Source organism: Rhineura floridana, chromosome 6 (genome assembly GCF_030035675.1).
Source record: "Rhineura floridana isolate rRhiFlo1 chromosome 6, rRhiFlo1.hap2, whole genome shotgun sequence".
In the NCBI taxonomy this organism is placed as follows: Eukaryota; Metazoa; Chordata; class Lepidosauria; order Squamata; family Rhineuridae; genus Rhineura; species Rhineura floridana.
Window position 1 is genome coordinate 96415104 of NC_084485.1, and position 24424 is coordinate 96439527.

The 24424-nt window shown below is 44.2% G+C and overlaps 1 protein-coding gene across 16 annotated transcripts in view; it reads right to left on the bottom strand.

The window, feature by feature from the left end:
- The window catches only part of DAB1 (DAB adaptor protein 1), a 416583-nt gene that overhangs the window by 253572 nt on the left and 138587 nt on the right, over positions 1-24424 (bottom strand). For 15 of the 16 annotated variants that reach the window (XM_061633172.1, XM_061633171.1, XM_061633183.1 and 12 more), the window contains one exon: positions 11300-11502. In XM_061633172.1, coding sequence (XP_061489156.1) covers positions 11300-11366 — 67 coding nt within the window. In that variant the 5' untranslated portion in view covers positions 11367-11502. Of the gene's footprint in view, positions 1-11299; positions 11503-24424 lie in introns of those variants that run through there. The other variant, XM_061633177.1, reaches the window with a different exon arrangement.

Below are 24424 nucleotides of genomic sequence, written 5' to 3' on the forward strand. Positions count from 1 at the left end.
AGGACCTTGTAGCGTCTCCACAGGGCAAAGCAGTGAGCATTGTAGTATCCGGACAATGAAAACTCCAGCAAGTGAAAGCCCTCAATAAAGATTAGACCGCACACGCTCCCTTGAGAGTGGACTTTACTCACACCTATATGCCAAATTTTTCTTATTTATTTATTTATTTATTTATTTATTTATTTATTTATTTATTAGATTTATATCCCACCCTTTCTCCTAGTAGGAGCCCGGGGCGGCATCCCTGATTCTTACACATCCCTGACTCCTTTTATCTTGGATCGCTTTATGACAAGCAAAAAATAAAATTAAATTAAAAAGGGCCAAGTCTTTGTTATAGCACCTAAACATTATAGCACAGCCAGGTTAAAATAGAAATAAAACTATATTGCACTCTGCTTTTTCTTTATATCTGGCTATGAGCAGTTACTTTCAGACATCTGACCTCCATCTGTAGACTAGGGAAGCTGTTCACTCTTTGGTTCCAGTCCATGTTTTGGTTTTTGAACTGGCTTGTGGTGCCAAACTGCAACATTCCCCCCAACTTTTTTATTTTTTTTGCTATTTCTGATCTGCTTGTAATAGCTAACGAAATTGCTAATGCTGTTGGTGATCTTTCTACTCATGGTCTCTTGGGTGTTCTATTTAAATTCAAATTAGGCAGATCATCACATGTCAATTCTGCCTCTTGCCCCAGGTTACTGCAGTGCTGACCAAAGATGTTAATGGCAATTGTTATCACCTCACTGGGACAGAACTTCAAATGAATACACACTGCAGCACTTCAGAGCAAAGCTGTTTACGTTAATAATGATGTCAAATTAGCCACAGATTTGTTTTTTAAAAATCCGTTGTTGCTGACAGTTGCAAGCATTAGTCAAACCCGATCTGAAGGTATACAGGATTTACAGATTCCAACAGAATTCGGTAACAAATCCAAAAATTCTGAAATCCACTCCCATCTGTACTGCAGACACAGAAGAGCACAAAAACTGCAGTGGCAAGTAACCAGAATTTTCCTAGTTGTACTCCTGGACTAGTCATGGGCTCAGAAGAGTGCACGTGTGGTTCACAACCTGCCAATATGGCAGAAGGGGAAAGTCAAGTGAAAGTAGGAGGGGTTGGAACAAGAACTTTGAGGGGAACCTCTATTCAATCTTACAAAACAGGAAAAGGGCCTAAAGTGATTTAAAAACCTTGACACAGCATACTGGGAAAGGGAAGCTCTTGTTCCCAGAGTCACCTATGAGTCACCAAAACTTTTTCTATTAGGTACTCAGAGCCAGAGTAGACAAGATGCTATTCACACAGATAGAAATTGTGTTTAATTAGACAAGTTAAACAAAAATAAAAGTATTCAGGGGGTTGTATTCAACATAGCGCTAAGGCAAATGTTCCATCAGCACAAAGATTTCTCCTTGTGCAATGGAATGTTTCACACACACACACACACACACCCTACATCTGTTCTCTGGAGCAGATTTTAGGTTTGCACAGGAGGCATGTGGAATAGAGTGGGAAAGTTCTGCTGCACTAACGCAAGTGTTTAGTTGAATACCACCTAATATTATTCAACATTGCTTCTGTTGGCTCAGCTGGCCTCCAAGCAGAAAGATAATAATCTGAGGGCGAGGTGGTGCTGAGTCAGTCCAAGATCCACTGGATTCCAAGCAGCTTTCACAGTCTGTGTCAGCTGGCATGGAGCCTGATCCAAGCCCGATTGCTGCACCAGCTAGTGCAGGGATCAGGCCCAGTCTCCAGCTTTCCACCTTCTGCTGCTGCTTCTGGCCAGCCTGCAGATGCAGTGGTTGCTCCACAGAGCCTCCACAGCAGCAGCAGAGTGTGATTGCTCTGTAAACATATGTACAACTTCAAATTGAGCCAGAATACACAACACACATAGCATAACAGATCTATCGAAACATGGTATTTATTTGTCAACTATCAGAATAATAAGGTACAAGACAAGGTACAGTCACATATTTTTGTGGGAAGAGCCATAGCTCAGTGGTAGAGCATCTGCTTTGCATGCAGAAGGTCCCACGTTCAATCCCTGATATCTCTGGGTGAGGCTGGGAGAGAATCCTGCCTGAAATCCTGGAGAGCCACTGCCAGTCAGCATGGACAGTACCGAGCTTGATGGACCAATGGTCTGACTTGGTATAAGGCAGCTTCCTATTTCTCTGTTTTTTCTCTACTCCTGAACATTTACTTGAGGGGTGGGTGGGTGTGTAAATAAATATTCAAGCTTTTGCAGGCCTTCCACCGGCTCCCCTTCCACCAGGCTGGGCTTTTCCGGCGGACCTCCGGTCAGGTCCCAGGTCAGCTGACCCAGGATGAAGGACCTATGCTAGCATAACCCAGCATAGCCAGGACCTAGCTGGCTAAGCTGAAGATCCACCATGTCCCTCTCCCCTCAGCCAAGCGTGAATGCAAGTTGGATTGTGCCTAAATTATGCATATTAACTCAAACCACCATCATGCCAGCCTTGTTTTTCTTAACCTTTTTCATTTTCTTTATTTCTGTATTGTATATTGTATTTCTTTTTTCTGTAGCCTTATGTAATGTGTTGAAACTTTCTTAATTTAGTTTACTTAAAAAATAAGAAAGAAATTGTGTGAATGACTTGTAAAAGTAAATAGTCCATGACAAGAACAGCTGATCCAGACTGGGGTAGTGGTGGTCCTGCATCTGCTATTTGCAAATAGCACATGTGTAGGGTCTGATTTAACTAAATTGCAGTAGGGGGCAAAGGGTTAAAGTCCTCCTACTCTCCACACCAGGGTCCCAATCTGCCATGTACTTCTAAAAAGCAGTCACACCACTGCTAATTGTATGAATTGCAATTGTATGAATGCTATTTGATCTAGTTTGGTCCTCAAGAGTATAAATTGTGCTTTCCAGGGCACCAGATGCTGAGGTCAGGCATTTCACTTTCCTCACAGTAGGAATCTGGGAACCAGGCAAAACCTTATGACCATTTGCCACAGAAGGTTACTATTTCATACTATCCACTTTTTAAAAACAAAAATGAGCTGCTGAAATGGGATGTGTTAACAATTCCAATCAATAAGTGGGTCACAATTCCCAATGATGCGGAACACACACACATAAAGTGTTACCCTCCCACTTGTAATAAATTTTACCATGACTTGTTTGCGTTGAATAGGTTCCCTGTTCCAACTATGCAGTTTGCTGGGAGAGCTAAACCTCTTTATCTCTAAATCAAATACCTTACTCCTTAGGAATAAAAATTTCAATCAGGTAACACACTAGGTGATTACTGACAACTCAAGGTGCCTTGCTTGCTGGATCCCATTGATGGCAGTTAATGAACCTGAAAAATACACATTTTTCCAAAATGTCCATCATGTCACACTGCACTAGGCTAGGGCTCATTTGTTGATGCATACATAGTGTGATACAATCCAATGAAAACTAAAAGGGAAAAATTAACTTTCTTTTGTAGCACACGGCATGTGAGTAGTAAGTACTGCCTTGAAATTTTATATATAACCTAGTTTAAAAACAAAAACAAAACAGAAAACCTCATTCTGCTGTAGCCTACATTATCTGGCTGAACTTGATTCAAGGAACTGATATTTGCACTTTCAGTAAAGAACATGATTAATTCCAGATGTATCTTACTTCCATGTACAGTGACTGATGTCTTTTATTTTTCAATCCTCCTTTCATGATGGGAAGGGAAGAGATAGTAGGAACCCGAGTTTTCCATGAGTGGGTGCATGGGGAGAAGCAGTTCTGGGAAACACTAAGAGAAAATTGCAAGCAAACAGAAAAAGAAGAAAACCAAACAAGAGATGGATTGATTTCATAAAGGAAACCACAGACCTGAACTTACAAGATCTGAAGAGGGTGGTTTATAACAGATACTATTGGAGGTTACTGATTCATACGGTGTATATTACCGAGACCTGGGTGGGAGAGCTGGGAGGAGTTGATCTAACCCAACTTTGCCCACCTGGATACTCGCTGCAGCACCAGCACGGGCTGCAGGGATGTGGGGGAGGAGTTGCTGTGGTCTACAGAACTTCCATCTCTGTCACCAGGAAACCACTACGTCTTGGAGCTGGCTGTGAGGGTCTGCACCTGTGTTGGGCTGAGGAGACAGTAAACTAGGGTTGCTGCTGGTGTATCATCCACCCTGCTGCCCGGCAGCTTCTCTGACTGAGCTGGTGGAGGTCGTCTCGGCTGTGGTGTTGGAGGAGCCGAGAACGATAGTGCTGGGTGATTTCAATGTCCATGCAGAGGCTGCCTCTAGTGTTCTGGCTCAGAACTTCATGGCCGCCATGACGACCATGGGGCTGTCTCAAGTTGTTACTGGCCCAACACATAGGGCAGGGCACACCCTCGACTTGGTTTTTGCTCCAGATGAAGGAAGGGGTGGTCTGGAGATAAGGGGGGATGTCACCCCATTGTCATGGTCAGACCACTTCCTGGTGAAGTTTAGACTTATGGCTCTGATCCTTCCCTGCAGGGGGGGTGGACAGATTAAGATGGTCCGCCCCCAGAGACTAATGGAATCCACTGGATTCCTGAATGCCCTGGGGGAGTTCCCAGTAGATAGAGCAGGTAACCCTGTTGAAGCCCTTGTCATGCTGTGGAACAGCGAGGCACGTCGGGATCTCGACACGGTTGCCCCCGAGCGCCCTCTCCGGCACTGTGGAGCCCGGCTTGCACCTTGGTACACCAGTGAGCTAAGGGCAATGAAACAGGCTGGATGACAGCTAGAGCGCAAGTGGTGAAAGACATGCAGTGAGGCTGATCAGGCATGAGTACAGCATCATAATCGTGCCTACTGTGTGGGGGTGAGGGCAGCGAAGAAGGCCCCCTTCTCTGCCTCCATCACATCCTCAAGTAGCCGTCCGTATTGTCAGGGGTCTGTTGACATCAACTCCAGAAAATGGAGTCTTAGAACCTTCGGAGGCCCACTGTGAATTGTTTGCAAGGCACTTTGAGGGTAAAGTTGCTCGCCTCCGTAGCAGTCTTGATGCCCCATCTACATATACTGTACTCCCCAATGAGGTGTCCAGTGCAACGTCTGCCGCAATTTCTTGGGAATGGTTTCAGTTGATGCGGCCTGATGACGTGGACAAGGTGCTTGCAATGATGTGGCCAGTAATGTGTCTTCTTGACCCTTGCCCTTCTTGGCTTATTAAAGCTTGCCGAGGGGGTCTGACCGAGTGGAACCAGGGTGTGGTCAACACATCACTGTGGGAGGGAGTGGTTCCAGCTGCCTTGAAAGAGGTGGTGATTCAATCACTCCTGAAAAAGTGATTTTTGTGACAACTACCGACCGGTTGCAAATACTCCCTTTTTAGGGAAGGTGATTGAGAGGGTTGTGGTGCAGCAATTGCAAGTACTCTTGGATGAAACAGATTATCTTGACCCATCCCAGTCTGGGTTCAGGCCTGGTTATGGGACAGAATCGCCCTTGGTTGCCCTGGTGGATGACCTCTATCGGGAGAAGGACAGGGGGAGTGCAACCCTATTATTCTTACTTGATCTCTCAGCGGCTTTTGATACCATTGACCATGGTATCCTTCTGGGCCAACTTGGTGAGATGGGTATTGGAGGCACTGTTTTACAGTGGTTCCAATCCTATCTCCAGGGTCATTCTCAGAGAATAGCATTGGGTGACTGTCTTTCGGCCCCCTGGCAGCTGTGCTGTGGAGTGCTGCAAGGTACCATCTTGTCCGCCATGCTATTTAACATCTATATGAAGCCCTTGGGAGCGGTCATCAGAAACTTTGGGGAGAGGTGTCAGCAGTATGCTGATGATACCCAGCTCTATTTCTCCATAACATCTGAATCAGAAGAGGCTGTGCAAGCCCTGGACTGCTGCCTGGACTCAGTGGTGGGCTGGATGAGGGCCAATAAACTGAGTCTGAATCCTAGCAAGACGGAGGCGCTGTGGGTTGGTAGTTCCCGAGTTCGGATAATTGGTCAGTTGCCTGCTTTGGATGGGGTCGTACTCCCTCTGAAAGAGCAGGTCCGTAGTCTGGGGGTGCTCCTGGATCCATATTTGTCGCTAGAGGCCCAGGTGACCTCAGTGGCTAGGAGTACCTTTTACCAGCTTCGGCTGGTGAGACAGCTGTGGCTGTTTCTGGACTGGGATAGCCTGACCACTGTTGTCCACGCACTGGTAACCTTCAGGCTGGATTACTGTAATGCACTCTATGTGGGGCTGCCCTTGAGATTGGTCTGGAAGTTGCAGCTGGTGCAAAATGCGGTGGCAAGACTGCTCACTGGAGCAGGGTATTGCCAACATGTCACCCCGCTACTGAAAGAATTGCCCATTTGCTACCGGGCCAAGTTCAAGGTTCTAGTTTTGGTGTATAAAGCCCTATACAGCTCGGGACCAGGATACCTGAAAGACCGTCTTATCCCTTACATACCCAGTCGATCAATGCACTCTGCAGGTGTCTCCTGCAGATATCATCTTATCAGGTCTGTTCTGCACAACATAGGAAACGGGCCTTTAGTGTGGCGGCACCTACCCTGTGGAATTCCCTCCCTTTGAATATTAGGCAGGCTCCATCTCTCCTATCTTTTCGGTGCTTTTTGAAAACTTTTCTTTTTCAACAAGCCTTTTAAGTTGAGAGCCATCCCAGTCTGTGTCTGTGTCAGAATTGCTTAATATGTTTTTTAATAATGTTTTTAACCCTTTTTAAAAAGTTTTTAAATGTTTTTAATGCTGTTTTGTCTTGATGTATTTTAGGATTTGTTTTTGTGATGTTTTAGAGTGTTTTTGGTGCCTTGTTTGCCGCCCTGGGCTCCTGCTGGGAGGAAGGGCGGGATACAAATTAATTAAATAAATAAATCATCACCATCATCAACTTGAAGGCATATAATAACAACAAAGGAAAGCAATCATTTAGAAATCAAGTATGCTATAAGAGTTGCAAGTTTTAAGTAAAGTTTGTTTGCAGCACACTTCAATTGCCTGTGCCATATTATTTTATGAAGTTTGCAGGAGTAAACATTACAAGAGGTGGGGTAGACTTTTTATACCTGTTAGAAATAAGTTTATTTATTTATTTATTATTTGATTTATATCTCACCCTTCCTCCCAGCAGGAGCCCAGGGTGGCAAGTTCTGAAATAGCCTCTCTACATACATCATTTTATTCTTGTTTGTGCAGCTATACAAGCATACCAAAAAGAGCAACCAAACACTTCTAAACACATGTGATTATATTCTTTTATGTCTTTTTATTCATGTCTTCATACCAAAGAAACCCCAAAGAGAATAACTAGGGCCGGCGCCAGATGGCAGCCAGGTTGGGCCCTGGCTGAGGGCCCCTCCTTAGGGTGGGTTAGTGCTCCCTTCCACGATCCACATCAGCATCAGCTCCTGACCCTGCCACGGATTACGGGGGGAGCTCCCAGGCACCCCTCTACTACTGTGCAGGCTTGGCCTGCATGCCCCACCTACCTTTCCTTTGAAGTAAATGTTGGCTGTGCTGCGGTCACATGCCTGCCATCAACCAAAATGGTGGCAGGGGCATCAGCCCCTTACAGAAGCCTTGGCCACCATCTTGGTTGATGGCAGGCATGTGCGCACAGCGCAGCCAGAATTCACTTCAAGAAAGGTAGGTAGTCTGGGGGTGCTCCTGGATCCATCTTTGTCAGTAGAGGCCCAGGTGACCTCTGTAGCTAGGAGTGTCTTTTACCAGCTTCGGCTTGTAAGACAGCTGCAGCCATTTCTGAACCGGGATAGCCTGACCACTGTTGTTCATGCACTGGTAACCTCCTGGCTGGACTACTATAATGCATTCTATGTGGGGTTGCCCTTGAGGTTGGTCTGGAAGCTGCAGCTGGTGCAAAATGTGGTGGCGAGACTGCTCACTGGGGCAGGGTATTGCTAATGTGTCAACCCGCTGCTTAAAGAACTGCACTGGCTGCCCATTTGCTACAGGGCTAAGTTCAAGGTTCTAGTTTTGCTGTACAAAGCCCTATACAGCTTGGGACCAGGATACCTGAAATATCGTCTTATCCCTTGTATAACCAGTTGATCACTGCACTCTGCAGGTGAGGGCCTCCTGCAGATACCATCTCATCATGAGATCTGTTCTGCACAACATAAGAAACGGACCTTTAGTGTGGCAGCACCTACCCTGTGGAATTCCCTCCCCTTAAATATTAGACAGGCGCCATCTCTGTTATCTTTTCGGTGCCTATTGAAGACCTTCCTTTTTCAACAAGCCTTTTAAGTTAAGACCTTATCCCAGTCTGCGTATGTGTTGTAATTGTTTTTTTAATGTTTTTAAACCTTTTTAAAAAACAATATGTTTTAATCTTTTTTCTTTTTTAAGATGTCTTCAGAGCTTTTAAAAATGTTTTTAAAGATGTTTTGTTTTAATGTATTTTAAAGTCTGTTTTTATGATGTTTTAAAGTGTTCTTAGAGCTTTTGTTTGCTGCCATGGGCTCCTGCTGGGAGGAAGGGCGGGATATAAATCTAATAATAAATAAATAAATAAATAACGGCCTGAGTCCCTTGCCCTTGCAATTAATGTAGAAGCTGAACTTCAGTGATTGTCTTCAGTGCAGCAGAATAAGGAACAATGAGTAGCAATGTTACATACAGTAACATGCCAACAAGAGCACATAGGAAGTAGACAAGGAAGCCCTTAATATAATCCGAGGAATGTTAACTCATTCACTCAAGTACAGGGGTGTGCTCATCTGGGGTCTTGGGGTTTAGTCTTAGTACCCCTAACTTTTTTGGGAGCAGGGTCCCGCTGAGCCCCTGTATCTCAAACATCCTATGAGCCAATCAGCATGAAAGCAGAGTTGTTAGCCATTGAGAAGACTATCTTCAGTAGCTAATACTCTCCCCTTTCATGCTTACTGGCTCATAGGGACATCTGTTGTTGTGGGAGAAGGCATTAACAAGGGTCTCATGCTCACCCTGGAAGCAAAAAATAGGGGGGAGGAGGTGTGAAGGGTCATGAAGGGACCCTGCACTTCTTAATTTGCTATTACACCACTGCTCCAGTAGTCCCATGGGTCTGAAATAACTATACATATGACTTTGGCATGATTTTACAAGATCCTTCCCTAAATTTTACTCATCATTCTATAACCATTCTGTCTTGGATCCTAACCTGCCCCTCCTTTCACGTAAGGAAGGGGGAAATTTCCACCAACTTCCCCCTCTATCTACAGGTCACCACATGGTATTTCACTGCATTCCCAAGAATCTCCTACCATAAACATAGGGGCAGATTTGGGGAAGGGGGCATATGGAACTCTGGAGGGCAGAGGGTCATGTGAAAGCTCTGCTCCAAAAATGTGAACTCTATTCCTTTCATAAAAGGAGAGTTAAGATCCAAGTTTCTGTCTGTATACTTTAATTTCAGTGTTTTATATCTCCCTCAGTTGATTCTCTTTTCTTATTCTAACATAAATGTTTGGATTAAAATGCTGCTGCATGATTGTCAGGAATTTCCCAAGGGTTTATTCCAAGCACCCATTGCCTTTCTGTGCAGACCATTTGACAATAAAAGTTGCTAGATCTTTCTAAATGTTGCTTTGATACACTTTAAGAATTTTGTGATGGAGACCATCTCTGATTCCTAGTCTAATATGCTGGTCTCTGCCATCATTACTCTCACAGCCATATTGTAATAATTCCATCCACCAGCAGCTTACAATTAAAACAGCACTTAGTGGGCAAGAATTGGAGCAAGCAAGAATATAGAAGCTCTACATCAGCAGTAGTTCAGAACTTGGGCAATGTGGCACCAGAAGGGATAGTCAAACTATATAGTTAATGGATGAGATCTAAGCACAGTCATCTTCCTTGCCATTACCAAACACCTTGATGCTATCATAACCTCCAGCATTTTGAGATGAAAAAAGAACTTCAACCTGTGCCTATAATGCACCAAGGAGAGAGAGACAATCTCTACATGCCAAAAAAATCTCTGCAGGAGTCAGTGCTAATATACGAAGACAAAAGGAGAGAATCCCAGATCTGGAAATCAACACAATGTGAGGACAACAGTGGGTGACAAGCTACACCTTGCATCAACTGGAGCCAACAGGTGCACCTGCTATTTCAACCCGCACACCACACCATTTCCTGCATTTCACAGAAAGGAAGAACTTGATGCTAACCTCCAGACATAAAGACTGAAATTTAGGAGGTGGGTAGTTGCTGAATCCTTGAAACGGGGGGAACAGAGAAGAGTCAAATGAAAGAACACACCAATGAAGACCTAGTATAACCCAAAGGAGGGTAGACTATCACATCTGAGTTCCTGGTGTTGGGAAAGGTCTACCTGGAACAACAACCTCTTTATATAGAAAGTAATACTTCTAAAGTAGCATTTACAGACCCCAGTGCCTGGGATGAGTTTGTTTTCCTTGTCTGCTCCTTATAGAGGAGGCATTTCCCCTGGTATAGTCAGAGATTCACACAGCCTATAGGTGGGATAACTTTTGTTGTCAGGTTCTCTGAGTTACCTTGCAGGTACAGAATAGACACGTCCTTAGAACACTAAGTAAGATGATTATGCCTTTTATTTCATGAAGAACCAAAGTTAATACATTTAAATATAATATAATGTGGCAGCAACAAAGAAGATTTTAATTAGCTAGCTGTCTTTAAGCTAATTCTTTAAACCATATTTAGACTTTGCATAATAACAGAGCATGTGTGAACAACAAACATTACGTATAGGCTTGAGCCAAAAGGGCAAGGTGGTTTCCACTAAAGCTGTTATCAGGTATGAAAAGCATGCCCATTCCTTTCACCATTTTTGCAGGGATGGAATAGGAGCAAAAGTGTTTGTAATTACTATGAATTACCAGGGCACTGGTTTCATAACATCAGCACCTAGGCAAATCTGACTATCTGCATAGCAGTGCAACATCATGTTCATTATGTGATTCCTGATTGGCTGGGATCACTCAGGAAAGAAGAAAGCCAAGGGAAAAATGAACTGCTGAATCAACTAACAGAGGGGACAAGTGCTGTGAAGAACAGTAGGACAACATACCTTTAAAGTGGCTTGGGGAAGAGCCCCCTTTGCTCTAAAAATGTTTACACGTGAATGTTTAGAACAGTCACATTTACATAGGAATTTTGAAATCTTCTGTGTTACATTTTTAACTCATTCATTTATTTTTAGTCAACTTATATTGGCTAAGAAAATAAAATAGAAGAGTGTGCACCCATTGGATATGTAGTTAATTTTCTAAAACCATGAGGAACATAAGTATGAATAAAACACATTTGCCAAAGTTTAAAGTACGGGAAGTTACTACCTTTCTTCTTTGAGTCTTTCTTTGTGCTGGTTTTAACAGCCACTTGAAGTTCTGTCTCAGTTGACATCCTATAATATACTTAGTCCTCTTCACACAGATCCAGTATCTTGGCCAGGCTCATTTAGAACAACTCTCCAAGAGAATAACTCAGCTTTTCATGTACTAGAATGCAGACAGCTAATTTCATTCAACCTTCTGGAGTACTGCAAGAAAAAGCAAGATAAGGATGGGTCATGGTCTGTAGGAATCAGATTATCCAAGAAAGATTAACACCCCTGGAAAACTACTCATTGAGGTGTGGTTTACTTATTAACACTGAATGAATGAATGGGCTGTTTATCTATTTTCATGTTAATTTTGATGAACCTTGAAAAGTGCTTCCTGTTTTCTTTTCCTTTCATGACTTAAAACTTGAATGTGTTCCAAGTTTCAGCACCTTTTTGTCCCCATGGCTCCTGCGTATTCTCTCAGCCAGTCTCCTCCTTCTTTGCCTTCACTGACCTGGTTCTCATGTCACATTAAACTATATTTAAAATAAACTATGGTTTATGCAAACAAGCAGAGTACTTGTGCACAGTGCTGAAATCAGGGGCATATCACACCTCCACTCCTGCTGACATCATGCTGCCAGGAAACAAGCCATTGCCTGGCTTTTCATATTGTCCAAACGCCAACAACCTTGGCTTCTACTCATGATTTGTTTGAAGAGAAACACACCACAAGTTTATAGTCCAAATTGTAATACCCTAATGCAAAATAAATGTGTGTTTTCTTACCAAGCAAGCATCAATTCATAAAACAATGCATTGCCTAATTTGAATGAAATCTTCAGAACGCATTCTCATGATGTGCTAATTCTGAATTGCTTTCCCTGGTAGACATAACAACATTATGTTTATTTTATGAACGCATTTCATAGAATTGTAGAATGGGATTCATGTAATCAACCTCTTTCCCCCCTCATGACACCACCCTCTCCTCTCCTTATTTACAGAGCTAGCCTGACTATACAGGCAATCCAAATGGTCAGTTAGGAAGACCAATAAAGCAGGTCTACTAGAGCACAAGTCTCAGCCTGCATGCAGCTATGTATGATCCAACAACTGTACCACAGCATCTATTGCAACATGGCATAGGATCCAGCCCTGCTTGTCTTTACTGTAGTCATATTAGTCCATACAATCTAGATAAGCAAAAATGATTTCATTGCCCTATACTTATTGAAAATTGTCCCAGATTACAAATTACATGCATCTAAGTTGAATTTCTTTTTAACTGCACTGACTGAATCTAAAATGGAACGATCTGTAATTTAAATGTGTTAAATTCACTATGGGAAATTCACCTTTGGTTGTATAGACAGATATAAGAATACAGCTCCATACTTATATAAAAAAATTGTTCTTTTCAGAGGCATGCTAGTTCTGCCACTACTGCAATTACCTATCATTTATATGATGCCATCAAGATGAGTAATGCTTTACAGAGCATTTTGTGCACTGCAAACAGGGCATACCAGCAGAAAAGAAGAATTACAGGGCCACAAAAGACATTGTCATTCATTTGGAATCCTGATGCACTGTGGTCACAGCTCTCAATACAAAGCAGAGGTGAGCATCACATTCCATACCAAGAACCACATCAGAAACTGGCAGGGACATGCTGAATATGATTTCATTGCTGTAGTTGCCCACAATTAGTACAATTTGGCTGGTGAATGCCAACCCATAGCTAAGGGCAACCTTTTGCTTCTGCACATTACACTTCTTTGATCTAAAATTGTTATTTAATTTGCAAAACATCAAGGTGGTATCTAAAACTGTGGTATGTAGACTTGACAATATTTAAAGTTGAAAACCAATGGCTGAAATACAGGGAACTGTGGAGTGAATTCATCAATGCAGCAGAGGGATTTTTTTCCTTCCCACATCCACAAGCTGAGCAGCAGGCAACTCCATCCACTCTCTTCCACTCTGATCTATCAGTGCCATCTTGATGCTATCTTCTGTAAACTGTGCATCCTAGAAATACCTTTGCTCTGCATTTCATAGTTCTAAGGGAGAAGCCTTATTATCCAAGTTCCCCACACCTGCCCTATATTCATGAATGTACAGACTCCAATATTTCCTTAGAATTAGTGTGTTTGTGATACACTGTTGGTGAACCTGTTTCAACAGGCTCATCTTCCACTGTGAGGTCTCAGAAACCTTTAAAAATACGTAAAGAATAGAATGCCCCCAATTCTAAGACACCTTCTCTACCCCTTATTTCAGCATTCTACAACCTGCATAACCCAGGGATAGGGATGGATGAATCTATCAATTTCAGTTTCTCTAAGCTTCTCATTTTCCCAATCCTAAATTCAGTTCTCCACATTTCTATAGCAATTTGCAGTTTTTTTAAAAAAAAAATTCCTCGTGAAAATTCACCAAAATTGTAGTGTAAATTTATCCAAATATACACATTTGCCTGCAGTTTTGATTATACAGCCAATATAGTATAGCTAGCATGGATTTTTTGCATTCTGCAATGTTAAATTGAAAATACCCAGCATGCCATTCTGCTGCTTCCCATAAACTCATTTCAAAACAAAACCATACAAAACGTATAGTCCTGAACTCAGAAATGCTTGCTTAACAACCTTCTAAGCTTTCATGGTGACGCACAAAACATTCTCAGAGAAAACTGAGAGTTCAAAGTGTAAAACAAGAGAGAGAGAAATTCAGATCCCTGTTAGCCTTTTTTCTGGCAGCGGTCTCATAATTTGTTGAAATTAATTAAAAACCAGCCATGTTCACATAGTGCCTGTAATCCTATTACTGACCTTCCCCATACTCTGACCCTCATCATCTGCAGTTTAAAAGTTTTAAAAATGCATAACTGATTTTTAATTTAAGAAATTTAACATTGAAGTCTATTATGTTGGGCATGCTCTTTTTCTGGTCTAAGAATAAATTTGTTGTTGTTGTTGGGCATGCTCAGTAAGAACCAAGTGTTAGTGTTCTAAAAGCCAGACTCATAGCTGTTTGGCTTGGCTAGTCAGGGGCCACACCCATGCCAGACAGTTATTCCAATTTAGACAATCCTGGTTTCCCCAAAGAATCCTGGGAAGTGTAGCTTTGTGAAGGGTGCCGAGAGTTGTTAGGAGACTCATATTCCCCTGACAGAGCTCCAGTAGCCAGATTAGTTTAACAGTCAGCCCCTCTTCTGGTGATTGTAGCTCTGTGAGGGGAATAAGGCCTCTCCTAGAAAGTCCTAAAGTGTCTAAAGTGAAATAAAGGTCTGGTGTGGATGTGGCCAGGGACAGCTTTGGGTTAAATTTGGATGGGAGACCACATGTGCCTGCTGTAGAATAAAAAGTTGGGGGAAATGCTGAAAAACATTGATACTGTTCACACTGTTTTCCTTTTGGAAAGGAAAGGGGCTTTCCCTCTGCCCAGTGCCTACCCACACAATCTTCTCCCTTCCCCCTCCCCCTCCCTTCCTCCTCCTACCCTTCCTCCCTCTTCCCCCTCCTCTCCCCTCCCTCAGGTCAGTATCACCTAGCATGATTGTACAGGAGTAAATTCCACTGAGCTCAAAAAACATGCAAATGATCAAACCTGCCCTCCCGTCATTCTCCCTCTTATCACCTCCCTTTTGCCTCTCCCTTCCCCCTTACTTTGCCCCTCCCCCTCCCCTTCCAATACCCTCCCCCTTTCTTCCTCCTTCCCTCTCCTATCCCCTCCCCCTATTCCATGGTCAGTTTTACCTATTCTAAGCATGACTGCATGGGAGTAAATCCCATTGAACTCAATAAGCATACAAATGATCAGACCTGCCTTTCCTCTCCTTCTCTCTTTTCCTTTCCCCTCTCTCCTTCCCCTCCCCTCCCCTCCTCCCCTCTCCTCTCCCTTCTTTCTCCCCTCCCCTCTTCCTTCTTCCTCCTCCCCTGCCCACTTCAGCCCTCCCACCGTCCCTCTTCTCCTCCTCCCTCATGGTCAGTTTTACCTATTCTAAGCATGATTGCACTGGAGTAAATCCCACTGAAATCAATAAGCATGCAAATGATCAAACCTGCCCTCCTCCTCCTGCCTGCTCCCATCTCTTTCCTCCCTTCTGCCCTTCCTCCTCCTCCTTTCCCTCCTCCACCCCTACCCTTGCCCTTCCTCCTCCTCCCTCATTCACTATAGCTGCCCAATTTCCCTGCTTTTTAAAGTTTGATAGGAATATCCGTTGGCTATAGGTACATTCTTAAACCTCAAGGGTTTTTGTTTTGCCTATTAGTGAATTAATATACATATTTCTGCAAGTTTTTTCCTAATATATGCATTTTTATGTTATTTCCACTTATATGCATTTTTGTGCACATTTCCCCCTAATGAATGCATTTTTGTAAACGTTTTCTGGTTGAAGAACTGCATTGCAAAATCAAAGAAGTGCAAATGTCAAATGATAGTTCTGTGGGTTTGCATTTTGGTTCTAAAAATGTAAGTTAAGTAGGTGTTGATTAAAATGCAAACAAAATTGAATATTCCCCCATCCCTACCCAGGGATATTAAGTTAGGCCTCCTCTAGCATCTGTCTTTTTTGAACCTTGCCTCCCTGACCGCCTCCCTTATTCCTGCACCCTGAACTCAGTCTTCCCTGGACAGATTTTCCAGCATCGATTTTCAACTTGATTGACCTCGTGTAGTAGTATCTTTATTGTTACGGTCAATGACCAGCATGAGGTAATCAGATAAAATTGTTTAAACACAGTACTGTAAAATAGAGTTGTCAAAGACATAGTTATAAAATCCCAACAAAAGACAGGAGTTACAAGGTGGCTAGAGTCAGATCGTGGTGAATTTTGATCGCTGCAGCAAAGAATTTGGCGACACTGAAGGCAATGGAAGTATTTTGATCAGAAAGGAGTAAAAGGACATAATATGCATCTGGTTGTCCTAGGGTTTTCGATAGGAGAGGTTCAATTAGAGATCTTCATAGATTGGAATAGAATGGACAGTGTAAGAGGCCATGGGTCACTTTTTCCACCTCTCCAGCATCACAAGGGCACTTACAATCATGGTAGGGGATTTTTTGGTATCTTCCCTCCAGGACAGCAGAAGGGAGGACATTAAAGTGTGCCAATGTGAGAGCTCTATGATGTTTTTTGAACCGAAAGTGTAAAAAGATATTTTGCAAGTTTATTAAATTGTAGTGCTCTATCCATTGAGACGTAGTTAGAGGATAACCCCAGGTCTTATTGGCGTTCAATATCAGCGATGCATTGTCTGAGTATTGACCAAGCTATATCATATCCTTGGGAAATAAGGTAGCCCAAGGAGAGAACATATAGTTGGAGCTTTTGAGGCAAGGTTTATTTCCATACTGACTGGAACTCATCCTGTAATGTTAGTGGGGCCAGACCAGTTGGAAAAAAGATTAGTTTCAGCCAGAATTGGAAGATAATGAGCCAGACCCTGGTTTCAACCTTTTGGAGGCCAGTCTCTAATCGTAAGACAATGTTTGGGACACAGTGAGGTACTTGGAGGGCAGCCCTCAAGAATTTGGATTGTACTACTTCCAGAGGTGTAAAGCTGGAATAGGGTCCAAGTTGAGCTCCGTATAAAAACTGCATTAAAGACTTAGTCTTAAACAGCTTTATTGCCGCTGGTACATAGTGACCGCCTCTGGTGCAAATAAAATTTAATATGGAAGAGGCACTCCTTTGGGCTGTCTGGGCAACGTACTCTGCTTGGGCCTTCCGACTACCATTTGCCTAAAAAACAACACCAAGATACTTGAAGGTCTTTACTTGTTCGATCTTGTGTCCGCTTATAGACCACCTATACATCCTCGGTCTTTTGGCAAAGGCCATGACCTTTTTTGGGGGTAATTTATTTGCAGCTGTTCATCATGGCAGTACTGCACAAGGGCTCACAGGGCTCTCTTCAGGCCTATAGGTGACTGGGACAAAATTACTGCATCATCAGCATACAGTAGCACTGATAGGTGCCTATGGGCTAGCTTTGGAGGATGTATATTTAGGCAATCGAGGATTGTAGGCAGTGAGTTTATATAGAAGTTAAACAGCAGTGGGGCTAGTATGCATCCTTGCTGTACTCTTTTAGAGTTTGGAACAGGGCTTGAAAGGAGGGCCTCTAGATTGCATCTAATTCTCAGGGAGGTGCTTTCATGTAATTTGTATATGAGGAGTAACAAGCGACGATCCACAGGGGTGGCCTCAAGTTTCTGCCAGAGTTTATTTCGAAAGATAGAATCAAAGGCAGGTTTGAGGTCTACAAAGGCTGCAAACAGATATGTTTTGGATTTGCTGCTCTATTTCTCCACAAGGTGCTGCAAAATTAATGCCTGGTCCATTGTGGATCAGCCTGCTCTAAATCCAGCCTGTTGGTCAGCTAGGATGTCTTCGTGATCCATCCAAGCTAGAAGTTTCTAATAAAGATGTCTAGCATAGAGCTTGCTGATTATAGTCAGTAAACTAATTGGGCAGTAATGTGCTGGGTTATCCTTCCTTCCCTTTTTATAAATGGGAATGATAACAGCCAGGCCTCAGTCAGGGGGGATATAGGCATTTTTGTCTATATAGGTAAAGAGGTTGGCCAGGATTGGGGCCCACCATTTGATATTTCTTTTAATTAGCTCTGGGGGTATGTAGTCACAGCCTGGCGCCTTGCCCGGTTTTAGTTGGTTTACCAGGTCAATTATCTCAGAGATTGAGACAGGAGGTGATTCAGGTAGGGATCCAAGAGTACATTCTAGCTGTAAAGTTGGAACCTCCTCCTCTGTATACAATCTATGAAAATGGGCTTCCCAAGCCTCAGCAGGAATATGAGAGTCAAAACGCAATGGACCAGAGCTAGGTGAAATTGCAGTTAGATGCCAAAAAGAGGCCATATCATTAGACTTACCTGCACAGATGAGCTGTTCACATGCTATTTGTTGTGCATTTTTCTTCTTTGACTTAAGCAAGGTTTTATATTGTTTTTTACAGGATAATAAATCGCTCAATGGTACCATTTAGGGATTTTCCTTGTACAGCCTGAATTTCACAATGACAGCATATTTTGCAGCAATACACTCATGATCAAACCAGCTCTTAGATCTGAGTTGGTTGGTTCATGATTTCCCTGTGCACTTTGCTGTCCTTCAGCTCTTTAACCAGTGTGCCATAGTGATCTAAGATCCCCTGATTTGGACCTATTGAAATGATCAAAAAGTGGATCGTGTGGAGTTGGTCGGTGTATAGAAACTGTGAAAAGGCCCTATTGATCCTCGGGGACCATCTTATCCTAGTGGTTCTAATGTTAGCCTCAATATTAGGCTGGAAGGTGGCTACTGCAAACATGTGCCAAGCTAAAGACTTTAGAGCCAGGGCTAATGAGAGGTGGTCACTGTCAGAGCAATTGTCTATTTCCAGTTGAACCACAGAGTTTAAAAAATTGCGGGTGGAAATTACATAATCAATGACACTCATCCTGTCACCTGCACAGAATGTAAATTCTCCTGGGATGTCACCTGTTACACTGCCATTTAGAAAATGCAGGTCCATTCATTGTGTCATCTGGGCCAACTGAAGCCCTGCATAACTACAAGTATTGTCTTTAGATTGGTGTATGTTTATCAGGGAAGAATAGAGCCTTTTTGGAGGGCATACATGATGGTATGCATAAAAGTCATTATCACTTGGCCCCATTGAAGTCTCCCCCAATGAGTACTTGCATATTGGAGGTAGTTTGTAGTAAATCTCCGATGTAAGTTTCTAAGCCTTGCCATCTCAGTTTTATATGAGAGCAGAGACCTTGAGGGGGAAGATATATATTTATGAGGATCATATTAGCACATTTTAGTTTAACCATCACTGCTATTGCAAATTGATCCAGTGAGGGAAGATTAGTAATTGAAACACAAAGACTTGTACAGATCAGTATAGCTAAGCCACCCATGGGCCTACCCTTCTTATAATTGGGGGAAGCATGTAGCTTGTGAACAGTGTATCCATTTAGTTCTATATCATCTAAAGCCCAGGTCTCTTGTAGCATCAGAATGTCAAAATTAGATAGGTAGTTAATGAAAGAGTTATCTCTAGTCTTTGATTTCCATCCTGCAATATTCCAGGTGAGAACTGAGAGATTTCTTTGAAATGTTATAGGTTGTTCAGGGTGTTCTGAGAGGAGCTCCGTCCATATTATGTGCGGGCCGCTATGTCATACAGTTTTAATTGTTCTATCCAACTGAGCAGAAGGTAGTTCATCTTTTGAGCCAAGGTATAGAAGTTCATCTTTAAGTGAGCTCAATTTACTAACATCAGATCTCACCGGATAAATGATGTCTGTTTGGGGGAGCCCTACAATTTTCGCCTCCGTGTTGCTTCCCAACTCATCCTCTTCGAGATATCTCATTTCCAGCCAATTTATATCACTTAGTTGGCCCCCTGTTAGATACTTCACTGGTGCACTGTGATCTCTTCTGACTTGGTTTAAGTCCATGTCTGTTGCCATGGGGTTTATTTCTACTAGAATATCCCATCCTGTCTCTTCCTTCTCTTTGCTATTGTCAGGCCCAGGATGCGACTCAGGAACCAGACCAGAGGTTGTAGTTAATTCGTGTTTTATTAGAGTAATGTCCAACAAAGACTGCACTTTCTCGTGAAGCAATACAGGGATACAGGTCCTGCGACATTGGGAGAAAGTTGACAGAGCAAGGGGCTGCTTCCCGCCTGTTCTTTAAGAAGGGGCTAAACAGGCGCGCAACCTTTCGCTCCTCCTTAACTCCCCCTCAGGTACTGCCCGCCTTCCCCCCCTTCTCTCCTGTCTTTTCAACCGTCTGCGTGTGCTTGATGAGGGGGGAGGCATCACCTCCTCCTCTTCTGAAGTGTCCAATTCCCCTATGGGTGATAAAGGAGGAGCTGAGGGTAAACCATCTCTCCGCCTTTCTGCTGTGATCAGCCCTCCCTCTTGCTCTGAGCTGCGGAGAAGGGAGGGCCTGGGAATGTCTGGGGGGGATTCTAAAACTTCAAGGCTCTCAGGCTCCCCGTTGCTAGGCGACCCTATCTCTGGCATGTCCTCTGTTTCGGCTTCGCTCCACAGAGGGTAAGTTCCTCCCTCCTCCCTCTGCCAGCCATTTGAATCCTCTTCTGACAACCCCCCAGGAGCCCAGCTCATCCTCCCGACACCATCCCCCTTCTCAAGCTGTGCCCCCCTCCCCCCGTCTGGCTTGGGGCGGTGAGGAAAACGTTGATGGAAAAGTTTTACTAACTCTGGAGAATGCACATCATCTGCATTTTCCCATGATCTGTCAGCCACTCCATAGCCCTTCCAGTGAATCAAATACTGCAGCTTGTGGCGTCTGATCCTGGAATCCAAGATTTCCTCAACTTCAAACTCAAGCTGCTCATTTATCAGGAGTGGGGACCCAGGAGGCTCCTCCGGCCGCAGCTCACTGGGAGGGGCAGCTTTCGTCAAGAGGGATCGATGAAACACAGGATGTGTTTTAAACGTGTCAGGTAGCTTCAGCCGGTACGTCACGGGATTAATTTGAGTTTCTATTTCAAAAGGACCCACCCTTTTGTCTTGTAATTTTCTACATTTGCCCGGCATCTGGAGGAAACGCGTGGACAGCCATACCTGGTCTCCTGGTTGAAGGGGGGGGGCTCCTTCCTGTGCAGGTCAGCAACTCGCTTGTACTCTGTTTTGGCTTCGTTTAACTGCTGTTTCAGTGTTTGTTGCGCCGCTTGCAATTCCTTAAGGAAGTCCTCAGCTGCCGGTACCAGCATTCCTTCTGAGCTGCTTGGAAAGACTTTAGGATGGAATCCATAATTCGCGAAGAATGGGGTTTGTTGAGTGCTGGAGTGTACAGAATTGTTGTAGGCGAACTCTGCAAAATGCAAATATGATACCCAGTCAGTCTGTTGATAGGACACATAACTTCTTAAATATCTTTCCAAAACGGCGTTCAAGCGTTCCGTTTGCCCATCTGTCTGGGGGTGATGGGCGGAGGAGAGTTTTAATTCCGTCTGCAACTGTTTCCACATTGCTCTCCAAAATTTGGCTGTGAACTGAGTTCCTCGGTCTGAGACTACACTGTTTGGCATCCCATGCAGTCGGTAGACTTCTTTGATGAATAACTTGGCCGTTTCCTTAGCCTCTAAGGCCCTTGCACAAGGGAGGAAATGCGCCATTTTGGTGAGTAGATCTACCACGACTAAAACGGCTGTCATTCCGTGGGATTTGGGTAGATCAGTTATAAAATCCATGGAGAGATCCTTCCAGGGTTCATGTGGGACTGGTAGCGGTTGTAACAGTCCTGCTGGTTTTCCTGTTTGTGTTTTTGTCCGCAGACAGACAGAACAGGACTTTACATAGCTTTCAATATCCCTACGCATTTTAGGCCACCAGAAGTCCTTGGCCACGCTCTGAATGGTCTTGTAAATCCCAAAGTGTCCCGCTGTGATGGAATCATGGCACTGGCGTAGGATTCTGAGCCTTAATTCTCCTTCTGGCACATATCTGGCTGTTTTTAACCATAATAGTCCATTCCTCCAGTGAAAGGTTACTTCTGAGTCTTGACTTTGTCCCGTCTCCTGCCCATATTTTAGTACGTCTGCATCTTCTTGTTGTGCCTTTTTGAGTTCCTCTTCCCACGAAGACTGGCATGATCCCAACATTAATTTCTCTGGCGGGATCACGTACTGAGGCTGGTCCTCGGATTCACTTTCTTTGTACTGTGGCTGTCTGGATAAGGCATCAGCTCTCTGGTTTTTGGCTTGGGCTTGGTAAGTGATCTTGAAGTTAAACCTGGTGAAGAAATGGGACCATCTTATTTGTCTCTGGTTCAGCTTTCTGGCAGTTTGGAGGCTTTCCAGGTTCTTGTGGTCGGAGCGCACTTTGATCTGATGAGGGGCCCCCTCTAGGTATTGTCTCCAGTTTTCAAAAGAGTCCTTGATGGCCAGCAGCTCCTTCTCCCAAAATGTGTAATTCTTCTCTGCAGGCTTTAACTTCCGAGAGAAGTACGCACAGGGGTGCAGCTCCTTTCCTTCTTGGTCTAATTGCAGAAGGACCCCCCCCGATGGCAAAATCTGAAGCATCTGCTTCCACGATGAAAGGGCGGGTCGGGTCAGCAAAGTGCAGAATGGGCTCGGAAGCGAACCTTCTCTTCAGCTCCTCAAAGGCCTGGGTGGCATTCTCTGTCCATTGAAACTTCTTCTTTCCCCTTAAACAGTCAGTCAGAGGAGCTGTTAATTTGGAAAACCCTGGAATGAACTTTCTGTAATAATTGGCAAACCCCAAAAACCGTTGTACATCCTTTTTGGTGACAGGTTGGCCCCAGTCCAATATACAGCTTACTTTCCCTGGGTCCATCTCCACGCCTTCCGCTGAGATTCGATATCCAAGGAAGTCTAGAGACTTGAGGTCAAATCCACATTTCTCTAATTTAGCATACAGGTGATTTTCTCTCAGTCTCTGCAACACCGTCTTCACATGCTGGTCGTGGTCTTCCTGGTTCTTTGAGAACACCAGGATATCATCTAAGTAACAGATTACATATGTGTCCAACAAGTCTCTAAACACGTCGTTCATGAATTTTTGAAAAATTCCTGGACTTCCACAAAGTCGAAACGGCATGACCAGGTATTCATACTGTCCGTAAGTGGTCAAGAACCCTGTTTTCCATTCATCTCCCTGCTTCATCCTGATCAGATTGTACGCTCCTCTCAAATCCAACTTCGTGAAGATTTTTGCAGAGCGCAGTCGGTCCAACAACTCTGAGATCAGGGGCAGCGGGTAGCTGTTGGGGATGGTGATCTGGTTCAATGCGCGATAGTCGTTACAGGGTCTGAGTTCCCCCCCTTCTTTTTCACAAACAATAGTGGCGCTCCAGCAGGGGATTGTGAGGGGCGTATGAATCCTCGTCTCAGGTTTTTATCCAGGAATTCCTTCAGGGCCTCCCTCTCAATCTCTGTGAGAGAGTAGATTCTCCCTGATGGAATGCTGGCTCCTGGCACTAGATCAATCGCACAGTCGTAAGGGCGGTGGGGGGGTAAAGTCTCTGCCTCCTTTTCATCAAACACATCTTTGAATTCTTCATACTTTGGCGGCAGGGTCACTTGCTCGATCTCTTGCACTGCCCCCGCTAAGGTGTTCTTGATTCCTTCAGGTTGACAGTTCTCCTGCCAATACTGTGAGGTGAACCACACCACCGCCTCCTTCCAACTTATTGTGGGTTCATGCTTTGCTAGCCAGGGCATTCCCAGAATCACCTCAAAGTTTGAGAGATCTGACACGTATAGCGAAATGAACTCTTCGTGCCCGGGGATTTGAAGTTTCACTTCCTCCGTGGCTTGTGTCACCCCTCCTGACTTCAGGGGTCTCCCATCGATAGTCTCCACAGCTAGGGGAGTGTTCAGTTTCCACCGGGAAATTCCATGACGCTTGACTAACTTTACATCAATAAAATTTGTGGAGGCTCCACTGTCAATTAAGGCAGTGGAATTAAACACCACTCCTCTGGAAGTTGTAATCCGAATAGGCAAGACCAACACCCCCTTTGAGGGAGGTTGGATCGTTGGGGGGCCTTTATACAACGCTGCCCCCAGTCCACCAGCCTGCACGTGGACTGGGTGTTCTAGTTTCCCGACGGCTCAGCTTTCCCCCCTTTTAGTCCACAGTCTCTGGCCATGTGGCCCGGCTTTGAACAATAAAAGCATAAACGTTCTCGGCGGCGTCTTTCCTTTTCTTCTTCCGACAGTCTTGGCCTAGCCCCTCCCTGTCCCTCAGCTGCATTACCTGCCATTCCTGCAGAGGGAAGGGTCTTGCTGTGAGATGCCGAGGCTGAGTATCTCGGGACCTCCTGCTTCCTTTCCAGGCGCCTTCCTTCCATCCGGTGATCTATCTGTAGGCATAGCCGGATGAGCCCTGGTAGGTCAGCAGGGGGGGAGGTCCTGGCCAACTCATCCAGGATTTCAGCATTTAATCCACTCCGGTACATAAACATCAGGGCGGCATCATTGTAACCAGTTTCCTGGGACAGAATTTTAAAAGCGTTAGTGTACTCGGAAACAGTCCCTTTAGCTTGCTTCAGAGCGCCTAGTTGCCGCGCTACTGTTTCAGCTCTTTGCGGGTCTTGGAACATCTCGGTCAT